Here is a 17842-nt window from a genome sequence, read left to right as displayed (position 1 = left end):
TAGCCCTAGAACACTAATACCAGATGTAAAGCAATGAATTCACATTAAAAACTGTTCTCCTGATACCAGAATCCCATCCCAAGGCATGAGAAGCCTTGCTGGGTCTCTCTTGCAGTAATTTTCTAGGCACTGTCCTTGATGGTCTTTGGTTTGTACCTATCCATTCTATACACCACTACCATTTTAATATTTCCTTCTGTGTACACAAAATTCCAGTGATCACTCTTCATTGTGCCTGCAGCAATGCAAATTCTTGAGTAAGGCCTTTAAAGGCCTTCTTTTCTGGCCTCAATTGCCTTTCTAGCTCTTCTCACTCCCCTCCCCCAAGGCCCCAGTTCTGCAATAACCCCCAACCAGAGAATTTTACTCCCCCTTTAAAACCAAGCTCAAAGGCTGCTGTCATTGTTTACTGATTCTGTCCCCAAAGCATTTGTTGTCCCTTTGGGCTCACAAAATAATGTAGATTTCTTTTATGATACTTATATTAGTTTGCTTTGCATTACCAGTATCTGTGCCTGAGTCTTCCATTGTATTAAGCCCTCAAGGAATCTTTAACCTTTGTTGGCAGAAATCTGGCATCCTCAGGGTAGATCATAGTTCCATAGAAGACCAACTAGAAACACATTCTGCTGATTTCAGGTTTCTGGTGTGCTCCTCCTGACATGTTCCTCTTTTATTCTCTTGCTTGAAGAATATAGTCATGGACTCAAATCAAAGCCTTTTCTGCCCTTATTGCCATCACTGTTTGTATCTCCTTACCTACCACAGGTGGGTAAGTTAGAATTTGATGATTCCCTCATAACAGAAAGTCACAACGAAGACTGTTTCACACTAAATCTCTTAATTTCCTCCCTGACTTAGTGAAGGCTCTAAACCAAATGTAGCAAAATTTTTCTTTTAATTGGATTCCACTATTAGTAAAAAAAATTCATCTATTAGTAAAAATAATTAGTAAAAGATTATACATAGCATGCATGTATAGTTATGTATTTCCCTGTTTATTTACTTTATAAATTCTACACTATACTCCTATACTTACCTACTTTGCATGCATTAGAACATATACATTGTATGTTAAAATATAAAAATTCTGATATTTCCTTACCACTTATAAATAGAGATATATAAATGAATTCTTTTAAAAAATGTTTAGGTAGGTGCCTTTCCAAATAGAAACTATAGATAAATAATTCCTAATCAAAAATTATAATTTTTTTCTCTCAAAGACTATGAACTGGAAATGATATAAACTTTAATAGAAATTTAAGATACAATATGTGTTTACACATTCACAATAAAGATTATATATTTTACATAAAGCCTGAAAGAAGCCATAAAATGGAAACATAATCATTCAAATTGATGCTTGAAGTGATAGAATTTGTATATAAAGAAAAAACTTCAAAGGCTTCAAATAGGCATGATTCATTGTAAATAAGTGAAAGCTACAGGGGAGAAAAAAATTTATTTTACCTTTAACCAATAACTTGCTTTGTTAAATACCTCTTTTGTGATCCATTCAAGTGACTGTATATTCAAGTAATCCCAGTATCATATTTTTTTAGTCAAAGCAATATGCTCTACTTAAATTTGAGTTAATATATTATAATTTTTAAAATACCTGTATTTTATCTATTTTTCTTTTCCTAATGTATTTTGAATATTAAAAGAATTTTTAAATTTCTAAGACGACTTTATTAATCATCTAACCTCGAGGAATATGAAACACTCATTTTTCTGATTGAATATTCAAATTATTGCCTCAGTGGAGTGTGAATTTTAACAAAATAAAAATGGAATCAGTGTACATCATATTTGAAAACAATTCTTATAATCTGTCTTTAAAAATGTAATGTATTGACATTTCTTTTATTTGATTTGAAATCAGATGATCTGAAAATATGATGAAATACATTTGATCATCAGAATTCTTTCATTCATTGTCAGTGCTTTCTTAAAGCACTGTCTTAAAGCATATAAACTGTCACTATAATGTATGCATAGTGCTTGCCATATCATAATGTTTTATGTATTTAACTATACTTTTTATATTATGTTATTTAAACTATTTATTAAATTAATAATTCATTAATTCTGTAAGAAAACAAGGGCTAAAGCTACTGAATGAACTACATTTTCCAGAAAAATATATTTTTATTTTGTAAGTCATTAGGGACATGGATATATTTAGGGCTTCTAAAAAGGAGTTTTAATGATGTACAAGCAACCTGCATTTATGGGCTAGGTTTTGTTCTGTGCATTTACATATGTTAACTATATAACCCAAGAAGATGGGTAATATTGTTTGTTTTCAGTATTTCACATATAAGGAAACTGAAGCTCAGAGGGTCTACATAATTTACCAAGGACATAGATATTATATGGCAGAACTGTGATGTGAACCCAGGCAGTTTGGTTCTGGAGTCCTTGCTCTTGACTACTACTGTACAGCTTACATTCATCACAATTTTCTTTCAGCTGCTATAAAGTAAACAGATTATTCTTTCTGACAGTAGGAAATGCCATGGAAAAGAGGAAAACAGACTTTGAAGTCTGCTCATTTAGCAAACAATTATTGAGTGATGCTGTGCAAAATCAATGTAAGGCCCAATCACTTCTCTCAAGAAACTTAAAATCTAATAAAGGAAACAGGATTAAGTGTAGTGTGATAAGAATAAATTAAAAGGATGTATTAATCAGGGAAACCCAGTATTGCTGTGGTAACAAATTAACCCCCAAGCTGCAGTTTAACACAATACTTTGATAGGAGCCGAAGACTCTTCAGAGTAGTTGTCCTCCATGCAGGGACTCAGCAATCTAAGGTATTTCCAGATTGTGGCTATACTATCACAATGTGTGACTTCCATTGCCATCAAGGAAAGGAAATAAAGGAACCTAGAGAACTCTTGAGTCGCTGTTCTGTGCTTCAGGTAGGAAATAGTGCCCTGGAACTTCAAAGAAACTAGACGTGTTTGGGCGTATGTGACTATCTTTGTTGTTGTTGTTTAGTTCCTCAGTTGTCCAGCTCTTTGGAACACCATGGAATGCAGCACACCAGGCTTCTCTGTCCTTCGCCATCTCCTGGAGTTTGCTCAAATTTATATCCATTGAGTCAGTCCTGCCACCTAACCATCTCATCCTCTGTAGTCCCCTTCTCTTCCTGTCCTCAATCTTTCCCAGCATAGGGTCTTTTCCAGTGAGTTGGCTCTTTGCATCAGGTGGCCAAAGCACTGGACCATCAGCTTCATCGTCAGTCCTTCCAATGAATATTCAGGGTTGATTTCCTTTAGGATCGACTGGTGTGATCTCTTTGCTATCCAAGGGATTCCCAAGAGTCTTCTACAGCACTACAACTTGAAAGCATCAATTCTTCAGCACCCAGGCATTTTTATGGTCCAACTCTCACATCTGTACATGACTACTGGAAAAACCATAGCTTTAACTATATGGACCTTTATCAGAAAAGTAATGTCTCTGCTTTTTATTATGCTGTCTGGGTTGGTCATAACTTTTCTTCCAGGGAGCAAGTGTCTTTTAATTTCATAGCTGTAATCACTGTCCACAGTGATTTTGGAGCCCAAGAAAATAAAATCTGTCACTGTTTTGGTTGTTTCCCCATCTATTTGCCATGAAGTGATGGGACTGGATGCCATGCTCTTAGTTTTTTGAATGTTGAGTTTTAAGCCAGCTTTTTCACTCTCCTCTTTCACCTTCATCAAGAGGTTCTTTAGTTTCCCTTCACTTGCTGCCATTAGGGTGGTGTCATCTGCATATTTGAGGTTATTGATATTTCTCCCAGCAATCTTGATTCCAGCTTGAGCTTCATCTAGCCTGGCATTTTGCATGATGTACTCTGCATGTAAGTTAAATAAGCAGGGTGACAATATACAGCCTTGATGTACCCCTTTCCCAATTTTGAACCAGTCCATTGTTTCATGTCTGGTTTTAACTGTTGCTTCTTGACATGCATACAGGTTTTTCAGGAGGCAATTAAGGCAGTCTGGTATTCCTATCTAATAGTTTTCCACAGTTTTTTCTGATCCACACAGTCAAGGTCCTTAGTGTTGTTAATGAAGCAGAAGTAGATGTGTTCCAGGAATTCACTTGCGTTTTCTATGATCCAACCATTTGCCTTGCATTTCTTTTTCTTGGGGATGGCTTTGGTCACCACCATCTCTACAGTGTTATAAACCTCCATCCATAGTTCTTCATACACTCTATCAGATATAATCCCTTGAATCTATTTATCACTTCTACTGTATAATCATAAGGGATTTGATTTAGGTCATACCTGAGAGCCACAGTCTGTCCCTGATCTTATTTTTGCTGACTATATAGAGCTTCTCCATCTTCGCCTGCAGAGAATATAATCCATCTGATTTCAGTATTGACTATCTGCTGATGTCCATATGTGGAATTGTCTCTTGTGTTGTTGGAAAAAGGTGTTTGCTATGACCAGCGCGTTCTCTTGACAAAACTCTGTTAGCCTTTGCCCTGCTTCATTTTGTACTCCAAGGCCAAACTTGCCTGTTACTCCAGGTATCTCTTGACTTCTTAGTTTTTCATTCCAGTCCCTTATGATGAAAAGGATGTCTTTTTTTGGTGTTAGTTCTATAAGGTCTTGTAGGTCTTCATAGAACCATTCAACTTCATCTTCTTCAGCATTAGTTGGTTGGGGCGTAGACTTTGTTTACTGTGGTGTTGAATGGTTAGCTTTGGAAATGAACAGAGATCATTCTGTCATTTTTGAGACTGCACCCAAGTACTGCATTTCGGACTCTTTTGTTGACTGTGAGGGCTACTCCATTTCTTGTAGGGATTCTTGCCCACAGTAGTATATATAATAATCACCTGAATTAAATTTTCCCATTCCTGTCCATTTTAGTTCACTGATTCCTAAAATGTCGATATTCACTCTTGTCATCTCTTGTTTCACCACTTCCAATTTACCTTGATTTCAGGTTCCTATGCAATATATTGTTCTTTACAGCTTCAGACTTTACTTTCACGGCCAGACACATCTACAACTAGGCATTGTTTCTGCTTTGACTCAGACTCTTCATTCCTCCTGGAGCTATTTCTCTGTTTTCTCCAGTAGCATTTTGGACACCTTCTGACCTGAGGGATTAATCTTTCAGTGCCGTATCTTTTTGCCTTTTCATACTGTTCATGGGATTCACAAGGCAAGAATGCTGAAGTAGCTTGCCATTCCCTTCCTTCTCCAATGGACCACACTTTGTCAGAACTCTCCACCATCACCTGTCTGTCTTGGGTGGCCCAATACAGCATGGCTCGTAGTTTCATTGAATTAGACAAAGCTGTGACCCATGTGATCACATGGCTAGTTTTGGTTAGTTTTCTGTGATTGTGGTTTTTATTCCATCTGCCTTCTGATGGATATGAGGCTTGTGCAAGCTTCCTGATGGGAGGGACTGGCTGTGGGGAAAACTGGGTCTTGCTCTGGTGGGCAGGGTCATGCTCAGTAAATCTTTAATCTAATTTTCTGCTGATGGTTAGGGCTGTGCTCCCTCCCTGTAGTTTGACCTGAGGCAGCTCAGTCCTAGAATTTGCAGTCTCTGTGGTAGGATGTAGGCTCCGGTGAGCAACAAATGCCCTGACCAAAAGGTATGTACAGTTAATTGGAACAGAAGAGAGTTGGACAAGAGTTAGTTTGGATTCTTTGGGAATTTGACTAGAAAGTAGCAGAAAACATCATGAAGTCATAATAGAAGCTGGTGAAGGTAATTGAGAGACATCAAACAAAAGGTTCTGGCCATCTCTTAGGAAGAAGCTGTAGGTAGAGTCTCTCCAGTACCACGGAGAGCTCCTGCCATTTGAATTACTGTAATACACTATGATGTCAATTGCGGTGCCTTCCCTGGTAGCTTAGCTGGTAAACAATCTGCCTGCAATGCAGAAGACTTCGGTTTAAGTCCTGGATCAGGAAGATCCCCTGGAGGAAGGGATAGGCTACCCATTCCAATATTCTTGGGCTTCCCTGGTGGCTCGGCTGGTAAAGAATTCACCTGCAGTGCGGGAGACCTGGGTTGGGAAGATCCCTTGGAGAAGGGAACAGCTGCCACTACAGTATTCTGACCTGGAGAATTCCATGGACACGTATAGTCTGTGAGGTTGCGAAGAGTTGGACACGACTAAGCGACTTTCACTTTATTTAACAATGGTTCATTCCATAAACATTTATTATGTGTCTATCATAAATATTTTTGTGTAAAGAGTTCATAACATAACAGTCTCATGGGGAAGACAGATAATTCCCTGTAATGCAATGAACAGTTCAATAACAGAACTATTCTCTGGGTATTATGAGAATGTGGAAATATTCCTAATATTAAACTTTATTACAGGAAGGAATTATACAGGAAAGTTTCTTGGAGGAGATGATTTATGATTGCATATGTATATTAGGTGAGAAGTAATCATTTAGCCATAGGAAAAAAGGGCACTTTAGGTCAAAGGTCAGCAAACTTTTTTCTGTAAATGGCACGATAGTATTTTATGATTTTCAGGTTATAATAGTAGGTCTCTTTTGCATATTTTTTCACTTTTTTTTTTAAAACAAATTTTCATAATGCAAAACTATTCTTAGTTCAGTGGTTGTACAAAAACAGGCCATGGTTCAGATTTGACCAGTGGATCATAGTTTGTTGACCCTTAGTCCAGGCAGAAAGAACAGGAATAAAGCCAGAGATAAGTACATACAACTGTATACAATAACTATATACTGTTTGGTTTTGATAGAATATGAAATTTGAATAGGGGTCATGATAAATAATCCCAGATAGAGAGATAGGTGACAGAATATCATGTTGGACTTAGGCCTATTTTTTTTTATTAAGTTTTGATTTAACTTAAGGATTTAAATCAGTAGAATGATAAAATTAGATTTGTGGTTTAGAAAGATCCTTGTATTGAGAATTAACCTTAGGAGGCAAAACTGAACACAAAGACCAATTTGGAAGTTATTGGCACTGGTCAAAAAAAGAGATAACAAAACCCTGAAATAAAGGCGTAGTGGAAAAGGGTAGGCAAGAGGGGACACAGTTGAAAAAATTTTGAGGTAGCACCAGAAAAACTTGATGATAGATTGAAGTGACTCCAAGATGAGGTAAGTAGTGTTTTTTAGCTGAGATAATAAATATTATGCTGACTCATTGATGTTCCTCCTTTAACAGAACTCTGATAATCATTTGTTCCAGATTTACACCATCTGGAGTTAGAAACCAGAAGCACGTCTTCTGTCCTGATGTGACTTTTGGGGAAATCTATTGGGCTTTGCAGAAAGGGTATGGGGAGCTTTTGTTCCTGTCCATCAAATAGACTGAGCAGTACTTTTCCTGTGACAAAATGCCTGTTCAAGGTAAAGGATAAAGAACTCAATATACAGATTCATGGAAATATTTCTGAAAGCTGTGGTCTTTCAGGACTATCAGTTATTTCAGCTACTTTTGGATCAAGAAATCCAAAACTTCATAGACCTTGAAATTGCTCTCTGAATGAAGTAGATATAAGTCATGTATGATTGCCCAACATTTTTTATATAGTTTCCCATATTGTTAGTATCACCATCCCCAAATAGAATTTCCATAATTCCTAGGGTTAAGGCATGTAGCTTAATTTCTACCTACTAGACCAACACTTATGAGACTTGAATATAGAAGTATGTAGGATGAAGTGGGGACCAAGTGTGGAGAAATCCAGATTCAGCCAAGTACAGCAATGAAAATGAGGGGAATATAATTCTATATGGTGGCCTCTGTAGAGCAATTAGTTTGAAAAGGCTTGGGCAGACAACATGTAGAGATTATCATCTTGCTGTTCAGTCACTAAGTCAGGTCTGTTTCTTTGTGGCCCCGTGAACTGCAGCACACCAGACTTCCTTGTCCTTCACTATTTCCTGGAGTTTGCTCAGATTCATGTCCATTGAGTCAGTGATGTTATATACCATCTCATCCTCTGCCGTCCCCTTCTTTTGCCTTCAGTCTTTCCCAGCATCAGGATCTTTTCCAACGAATTTGCTCTCCACATTAGGTGGCCAAAGTATTGGAGCTTCAGCTTCAGTATCAGTCCTTCTAGTGAATATTCAGGGTTGATTTTTTTTTTTTAGAATTTACTGGTTTGATCTCCTTGCAGTGCAAGGGACTCTCAAGAATTTCTTCCAACACCACAGTTAGAAAGCACGAATTCTTCAGTGCTCAGCTTTCTTTACAGTCCAACTCTGACTGTACATGACTACTGGGAAAACCATAGCTTTGACTAGGCAGACTTTTGTTGGCAAAATGCTGTCTCAGTGTTATAATATTCTGTCTAGGTTTGTCATAGCTTTTCTTCCAAGGAGTAAGTGTCTTTTAATTTCATAGCTTCAGTCACTGTCTTCTGTGATTTTGGAGCTCAAGAAAACAAAATCTGTCACTGCATCTACTTTTTCCCCTTTTATTTGCCATGAAGTGATGGCAATGGCACCCCACTCCAGTACTCTTGCCTGGAAAATCCCATGGACGGAGGAGCCTGGTGGGCTGCAGTCCATGAGGTCACTAAGAGTCAGACACAACTGAGCGACTTCACTTTTATTTTTCACTTTCACGCATTGGAGAAGGAAATGGCAACCCACTCCAGTGTTCTTGCCTGGAGAATCCCAGGGACGGGGGAGCCTGGCGGGCTGCTGTCTATGGGGTCGCACAGAGTCAGACACGACTGAAGAAGCGACTTAGCAGCAGCAGCAGCAGATGGGACCAGATACCATGATCTTAGTTTTTTAAGTGTTGAGTTCCAAGTCAGCTTTTTCACTTTCCTCTTACACCCTCACCAAGAGGCTCTTTAGTTCCTCTTCACTTTCTGCTATTAGAGTGGTATCATCTGCATATCTGAGATTGTTGATATTTCTGCTGGCAATCTTGATTCCAGCTTGTGATTCATCCAGCCTGGCATTTTGCATGATGTACTCTGCATATAAGTTAAATAAGCAGGGTGACAATATGCAGCCTTGTTGTACTCCTTTCCCAATTTTGAACCAATCAGTTTTCATAGGTCTGGTTCTAACTGTTGCTTCTTGATCTGCATACAGGTTTCTTATGCAGATAAGGTATAAGGTAAGGTAGCCTGGTATTCCCATCTCTTTAAGAATTTTCCATAGTTTGTTGTGATTCATGAGTCAAAGGTTTAGTCTAGTCAATGAAGCAGAAGTAGATGTTTTTCTGGAACTCTCTTGCTTTCTCCATGATCCAGTAGACGTTGGCAATTTGATCTCTGATTGTTCTACCTTTTCTAAACCCAGCTTGTTCATCTGGAATTTCTCAATTCAGGTACTTCTGAAGCATAGTTTACAGGGTTTTGAACATAACCTTGCTAGCATGTGAAATGAATGCAAGCGTATGATCGTTTGAACATTCCTTGGCATTGCCCTTCTTTGGAATTGGAATGAAAACTACTGGAATGTGGCTAATGCTGAGTTTTCCAAATTTGCTGATGTATTGAGTGAAGCACTTTAACAGCATCATATTTTAAGATTTTAAATAGCTCAGCTAGAATTCCATCACCTTCACTGGCTTTGTTGGTAGTAATGCTTCCTAAGGCGCACTTGACTTCCCCACTGAGCAGCTTTTATGAGGAGAGGCAGAGTATGCAGTATTAGGAGGAAAGAGCAGAAAGATACCCTGAAACAGTGGACCAGAGAGCTTCAGTTAAAGACAGTGCAGACTTTCCATAGCTCTTTGGAGAGGATGCTGTTCTGTTAAATTCAGTTTTTAGGCCACATAGACCTAAGTGTAACTGGATGACTTTGCTCCTTTTGGAGCAATTTTGACATGAAATGTCTCACTCACAACAGTACCTAATTCAATGATGTGTCTACCAAGAGGAAAAACGTTATCCAATAACTATCTGGTGAGAAATTAATGTCTTTGAAGACAGAGAGGTGGAGGAGGAAGGGAGGAGAAGGGGAGAGCACTTGAGTTTGTGCCTGGGGGAAGACCCTCTATTCAGGTTCACTCTCAGATGGTTTATATTTGATCTCTGGATTTAGAGTTCTCTTGAATCAGCACAGGGGTCTGTCCTAGAATTGAAGTACTGACACTGAAGGACACAAGGAGGGAAGAAGCCAGTGGACAGTGTGAGATAGCAGATGGATTTGTGTTCCAGTTCTGTTTACTAGCTCTGTTATTAACATGTGTTTAAATGTTGGCAAGTTACTGAAATCCACTGGTTCTTGATAATTCTCCTGTATTTTTAAGTGGGAATGATAATAACATCTAACACATATAGTACTGACTGTGTGTGTGTGCTCATTTAATCTTCGAGCCACCCTGGTATTATCATCTGCATTTTCCTGGAGAGGAAAGTGAGGAACAGTGTTTGAGTAACTGGCCTGAGGTTGCACAGTTCCTTGGTGGTGGAACAAAGGTATGAACCCTCGCTTGACTGCCTCTAGGGTCTGTCTGTCAATCTTTCCCTTCTACTGCCTCTGCAGTGGTAGTAAGATAGTGATATGGGTAAAACACCTGCACAGACAGGGCATTTGATAACTGGTAGTGCTTGGAGAGGGATGGGGAGGGAGGGCAACAGCAGGAGTTCCCAGCTTTGTAGTGAGTGAGGAAAGAATCAGGTTGACTTAAAATAAGTTCTTTTAGCATGGATTCTCATGCATTTTCTAACGTACGCCCATAGAGCATACACTTCCAGAATGGTGTTTTTTGTTTTTGTTTTTTTTTTTAAGATTTTAGTACTTTTTTGCTTCTAGATTTAAATCTGAAACTGAATACCTTCAAATCAGTGCTTCAAAAGTTAAATATACCCACTGCATAAGTGTGAGTGTGGGCGCACATACTCTTCATTATCTTATACCACTACTTGAAAGCTGTTCTTTTCATATCCATTTTCGTCAGGCTGGTACCTCACAGATAAGCTGCAATGAGGATATTTTCAGGAAGTTCAGTGATTACTTTTCAGCATATAAAATCATGGTTAGCTTTGCTGAGGTATTTGTGTACATTAACCTAGCAAAGAAGGCAAATAATAGACAAGACAGATTCTGTAAGTAAACATTTATTCATATTTGAATCAGATGAAAAGATTAAAGAATGACATAAAGGAACTCCATAATTCATTTTCTCTCTTCACTTAAAATATGACTAACTTTCCAGACTGCATTTTTAGAAGAGTCTACTTTTTTATTAATTGATGCAAGTTTTTAGATATCCTTTTTTTCTTTTTAAATTGTATTTATTATGGAGGGTAATTGCTTTACACTGTTGTGTTGATTAGATATCCCTTTTAAACAAAGAGCAAATGATGAAAATGAAACAAATCATCTTAAATATGTTTTTTCTTACACTTTTTATATAGATACAAGTTAATATATTTATTAAACTTCCTGACAGAATATTCTACCATACTTTTTGAAAGTGTTTGAAACAGTAAAATACTTATTTTAAAATTTTATCATTTTAATATATGAAGGTTACATTTATCACAAATCAAAAATCTCTAATCTTAATGTACTTTCCCTTTATTTCATGATATCCCATCCCCAGATGCCTTATTTCTTGAATTCCACAAAAAGCCAGAACATGCTTCTGCCCACTTTAACAATAACCATGGCAAATAACAGACTGAACAGATTGGAGTAATCCACATCTTTAATCTATAAAATACACCCAACATGAATGTGTAATTTTTCTACTACCTTAGTTAGTTTTTGGTTATAAAGCCTTCAGAGTATTTCTTGGAAGTGAATAGCCTACATTTTTATAAGGATATGTACATTTTATTTTCAAGATGGAGGAATCATAGAAATTCTAGTTAAAGCTCTGAAGACCCAAGGTATGCACATTAAAAGCATAGAAGAGTATTCCTGAGGGAAAATGGAGTTCATACAAGGTTTAGTCATAAACTTAAAATAACTGAAGACATGTCAAGGAAAAATGACATCCTGGAAGGCATAGAAATGTGTATCACTGTCTTAAAAGGTATCATGGAAGCATCTTGAGAACAATTAAAGACATTGTGAGCTTAATCTTACAGAAGTATAATGTGGATAAAGGAAATTCTTACATGGATTCCTATCCTTTAACCACAATTTTAAGAAAACAGGTGCTAGATATTTTTAAACTAGACATGCAGTGGTTTGAAGAACTTAATGAATTAAAAACATTCATGCTTTGTCAAATGAATAGTTGTTTTATAAAGTTATATTGATTATTTCTTGATACGGAAATCATAACTAGATTGTGAATATTCCTATTTTTCACATGTGTGTACGTGATATTCAAAAGGAAAATATATCCGTAATATCAGTGCTTTAAAACCTGTTAAGACAGTTACCAATCTCATAAAGCCTCACAGTTTGAAAGATATACTTTACTTTTTTGTCCAGAGTTAGATCAAGAGAGCCATACTTCATGAAGTGCTTTTTTTCTCTCATGGTACAATTCTCTTGCAAAAGAATTCCACAGAAAACAATTTTGTATGAAAGTTTGCACATAGCCACAACAATGAAAATAAAACATTGATTGCAACTACACTCTACACATATATATTTTATGTGTATATACCTCCCTGAGATTCACAGTGTAATTAAATTCTTTTATCATATATCCGATTTTCTCTTTTTCAAGTAATATTAAAATTCAGTGTATATATCCTATTATCCAGCATGCAGCAGGGGAAAACACCATCATACCTTTAAATTCATTATCAAATTCAAATTAAAGTTACCCAAGAGTAGGCTTCCAAATCACATTTATTACTTAGATGGTATATGTCTTTCATGACATGCTGCTGCTGCTGCTGCTCCTAAGTCACTTCAGTCGTGCCCGACTCTGTGCGACCCCATAGGTGGCAGCCCACCAGGCTCCATCGTCCTTGAGATTCTCCAGGCAAGAACACTGGAGTGGGTTGCCATTTCCTTCTCCAATGCATGAAAGTGAAAAGTGAAAGTGAAGTCGCTCAGTCATGTCCGACTCTTCACGACCCCATGGACTGCAGCCTACCAGGCTCCTCCATCCATGGGATTTTCCAGGCGAGAGTACTGGAGTGGGGTGCCATTGCATGAAAGCCATTAAAAAGATCACTATGGCAGATGCAGTAAATTGTGTTTCACAGAACACTGGAAGCTGATATTGCCTCCTCTCCTTCTCCTGGTTCTCATTTTATATGCCTACCTCTGCCTGTTATATCTGCCTTTGTGAGCTGTCCTCCTGTTTTTCTTCTGTTCATTTAAATTGTACTCAGAGAGCTAAGGAACTGAAAGGAGTCTTAGTGATCATGGACCAGTGGTTTATAGTCGTTGGAACTGAAGCTTGAGAGGGAGCACCCTGACCAAGGTCATGCAGCAGCAGGTGACAGAGCTAAGGGTACAGTCTTGTGCTTATGCTCTGCTGCCTCATGTGCATAAACAAATATGGGAAACCTTAGCTTTTTCCTCAAAACACAATTCCAGCCTGCCTCTTCAACAGAGCCATTTCTTTTTACTTTTTCTATCATGGTTTACTACAAGATATTGAATATAGTTTCCCATGCTCTGCAATAGAACCTTGTTGTTTAACAGTCATTTCTGACTGTGCAGCAAGGGTGCTGGTTTGCATCCAGACTGTATTGCCATTGCTATACAAACTATAGGTGAGTTTTTACCTCCATTATCTTATTCTCCTAATGGGTAAAATGGAGAAAATAACAGCTCCTACTGCATAGGATTGTTAAAAGCCTTAAACAAGTTCATGAAGTGCTTAGAATAGTGTCAGGCCATAGTAAGTGCTCAGGAAGCATTAGTTGTCCTTATAGTTGTCCACATTAATCACTCTTTCTCTTTTCTTGTATTTTTCACAAATAGCACCCAGTTAGTGCTTGCTTATTTTCTAGTTGTTTTATTTAGAATGTTAGTTTGTTCCAGTTTTCTCTTCTCAGCTGAAGTCATTTCAAGGTAGGGACAATGTCCTGTATTTCTTCTGTGTACCTAAATATTGTCTAACCCAACGTTTGCTGCAACACAGGGATTTTGTAAATATTGCTTTCTTTGCTGACTCACTCAGAATGTCTGGGAACTGGTATTTATTCCATCTCTTTAGGTGATGCTGCTGTGTAGCCAAGTTGGAGAACTGCTGTGCTGAACGGTTGGATTGTAAGAATGTTATCCTATGGAGTATTTACCCACGGCAGGGCATGAGGCAATTGCAATTCTATATCTGTCTTATAAAATTCTTTCAAATAATATGCAGTCTAGACATTGACTCACTTTCTCAGAGGAGCTTTGAGGAGTGAGGAGGTATTTGAATATGAATTCTGTTACCAAGGTTCTGAGACCCTGAAGCCTTATTTTGTTTGATTCATTTCCCTTCCCACATAACTGCGGCTGTAACTTTTGCTTTTCCTTTCTGGCCAGGCTGACTCCTGCAGATGTGTCATTTTCCACACACTGGATCCTTGCTTTATGCCTGACCAGAGAGGCACGGCAATTCCTTAGTCACAGCTACTGAGTCTCCTTCGGCACTCTATGATTTCCCTGGAAGTCTGTCATCTTCTCTAACCTTGTGGTTTCTCTGACTTGGTGACTTTCATCCTTTTGTTGCAAGATACAGCTTAAATTTATATATAAATTTACATTTATGTATTTATGTTTATATATAAATTTACATTGTATGAGAAAAAACAGCATTATTAGGATGTGTCAAAATATATACTTGTTCTTCTATTTCTTTGGCCAGTATGACCTATTCTGAACAACTTGCTATTCTAGAAGATTCTGTTTCATTAGTTGATATAACATGTGTATAATTTATATTGTCTTTTATTTTTATAGTTATTTGTTTTATATTTATTTAGAAAATATTTCTTGAGTATCTGCAGTGTGTCATACATTGTGATAGTTGCTTGAAATATAAAGATTAAAGACATAGTCCCTCATAGACTCTCTGTAGAGGTAGTCAAGAGTATGATGGAGTGATGTATGGACTGTTGTGATGGCATGTAGGTAGGGCACCTATTCAAACATGGAAATACTGTACCAGATGCTACCATATGTACTGGGTAATTTAATTCTCCAAATAACTTTAGGATGGAGTGAACATGGTGTTTTCATTGTATAGACTAGAAAACTATCTCAGAGAGAAGCCGTTTACCCAGGTTCACAAAGCCAACTTATTAAATTTTTAACTGTCCACTCATGGCAATGTTTTTTTTATTAATACACTTTATTTTTAGAGCAGTTTTAGGTCACAGAAAAATTGAGTAAAAGGTACATAGATTTTCCATACACCACCCTCCTCCAGCCTTCTGGGTGTCTTGCACCGCGGTGGTATCTTTGTTACAACAGATCAACCTGCACTGACCCATCATTGTCACTCAAAGTCCATGCTTTACACTAGGTTTCATTTTTGGTGTCGTGTATTCACCATTGTATTGTTATATGGAATAGTTTCACTGGCCTAAATTCCTCTGTGCTCTGCTCATTTATATCTCACTTCTTCCCTCCCAACCCCTAGCAACCACAGTCTATAATTTTGCCTTTTCCAAAATGTCACATGGTTGGAATCATACAGCATGCAGTTCTTTCATATTGGCTTCTTTCATTTAATAATATGTACTTATTTATTCAAGAAGGGCATGGCAATGCCCTCCAGTAATTCTTGCCTGGAGAATCCCATGGATAGAGGAGCCTGGCGGGCTATAGTCCATATGGTTGCAAAGAGTTGGACACAACTGAAGTGACTTGGCACAGCACAGGACAGCACAACACTTATTCAGGTTTTTTCGTGGCTTGATAGCTCATTCCCTTTCAGCTCTGAATAATATTCCACTCTTTGGATGTACCACACTTTATTTACCCGTTCACTTAGTAAAGGATGTCTTGGTTGCTTCCAAGTTTTGACAGTTATGAATAAAACTGCTATACACATCTATGTGCCGGTTTCTGAGTGGACATAAATTTCCAGTGTATTTGAGTGAATACCAAGGAGTGTGATTTCTGGATTATATGATTAGAGTATGTCTATTTTTGTAAGAAAATGCCAAACTATCTTCCAAAGTGGCTATACCATTTTGTATTCTCACTGGCAATGAATAAGAATTCCTGTAGCTCCATATCCTCACTAGCATTTAGGACTGTCATTGTTTTGGACTTTGGTCAAATATTAGGTGTGTAGTGGCATTTCATTGTTTTAATTTGTAGTTCTCTAATGACATATGATATTGAACATCTTTTCATATGCCTACTTGCCATCTGTATAACTTTTTTGCCTGTTTTTAAAAATCAAATTCATTTTCTTAGTGTTGAGTTGCCTATTAATATTTTATTAATAGGTAAACATAAGAAGATCATCTTATTACAAAGGAGAAAAAGCGTCTCCTGGTAATTCAGCTGGGAGCTGACCTGGTGCTCAACTGTGCCATGATGCTCTCGTGTTGAAAATGAGCAGTTTCATAGGTTATCTACTCTGAGACAGAGTAGATGTGGTTTGAGACAAAAACAAGACCACTTTTTAATCATGCCTCAATGCAGACAAAAGCAAGGACACAGTACAAACCAAAAGCATGACCAACATTCCCTCTCCTTGCTAATGTGATTGCTGCTGCTGTTATCAACCTCAACTTTAGCTCTTCTCTATTCCTCATGTCTCATAGATACAAATTAAGATACTCAGTGATAAAATTGCTCCTACTTTCTAATAGTACCAAGATTGGAATCAAAACCACCTTTCCCTGGAACCTCCCCAACAAGACTGAGGGGGTTTCCAGGATGCAGGACTTTCAGTACTATAATCAGGAAATAATCTAACACAAACCCAGATATTTTAACAAGCTCCTGCTAACATCCTCCTACTGAGATACCTCCAGTTTCTCAGTAATGTTTGGTGTCCCTTGCTGCAAACACTTCCAATAAATCCAAACTTGTTTCACTGCAGGTGTGGTCCTGGTGGTCTTTGGTGATGGGTAAAGACCAATCAACAAAATCAAAATTAAGCAAGTATTATAACAATTAGTTTAGTAGATTGCTGCTTAACAATAATGTTTTAAATGATTAATTTCCTTCTGACAATAGAAAATAGAAAGCCTCACAACTTAAGGGGAAGCCAGACAGCATGTTGAATCTTAACATAAAAGAAAAATGTCCAAGGGGAATGGGGGAAGGGGGAGGAGAGGGAAGGGAAGGGTTTCCCCTAAAACGCGTTAGTTGTATTTTTTAAGATAGTGTAACTTGCTTACATTTCTTACGTGACATTAACAATAAAAGGCTGTTTTAATATTAAAAAAAAGGAAAATGTCCAGAAAATATTGTCATGCCATCATATGAAGGACTTTGTTTTGTTGTTTTTATAACAACACCCTTTCCTTTCTGTTTGTCAGGTATCATGTCTGACCACCAGTTTGGTAACCAGTTTATGTGCAGTGTGGTGGCCTCTCATGTGAGTCATCTGCCCACAACCAACCTCAGCTTCGTCTGGATTGCACCACCTGCTGGTACAGGCTGTGTGAATTTCATGTAAGTACCCAAAGTGTCTGTGACTGGTACAGAAGGCAAATGTGTTATCAAACCAAACTTGGATCTACCCGCCTGTATACAGTAAAATCAGTGAATTGACAGCATCTTGTGATGAAAGGAAGTACAATGTTTATTGCAAGGCACCAAGGAAGGAGTCCAGGTAGCTAGTGCTCAAGAGACCTGAACTCTCCAATGATTTTTAGGAAAAGGTTTTTAAAGACAGGATGAGAGAGAAGATTGCAGGGTATGTGATCAGTTTGTGGACATTCTTCTGATTGGTTGATGGTAAGACAATCAGAAGTCAGTATCATCAACCTTCTGCTTCCAACCAGTCTGGAGTCAAGATGCTTGTGG

The 17842-nt window shown here is 37.8% G+C and overlaps 1 protein-coding gene across 4 annotated transcripts in view; it reads left to right on the top strand.

Annotated features, from left to right (window-relative positions):
- Nucleotides 1-17842, top strand: part of RELN (reelin) — a 523209-nt gene that overhangs the window by 136658 nt on the left and 368709 nt on the right. For all 4 annotated transcript variants that reach the window (XM_043462977.1, XM_043462976.1, XM_043462975.1 and 1 more), the window contains one exon: nt 17353-17488. In XM_043462977.1, the coding sequence (XP_043318912.1) occupies nt 17353-17488 (136 nt within the window). The remainder of the gene's footprint in view (nt 1-17352; nt 17489-17842) is intronic.

The sequence above is a fragment of the Cervus canadensis genome, chromosome 3 (genome assembly GCF_019320065.1).
Source record: "Cervus canadensis isolate Bull #8, Minnesota chromosome 3, ASM1932006v1, whole genome shotgun sequence".
Taxonomy (NCBI): Eukaryota; Metazoa; Chordata; class Mammalia; order Artiodactyla; family Cervidae; genus Cervus; species Cervus canadensis.
Note: the sequence above shows the minus strand (reverse complement) of the source record. Positions and strands in the feature narration are given on the sequence as shown.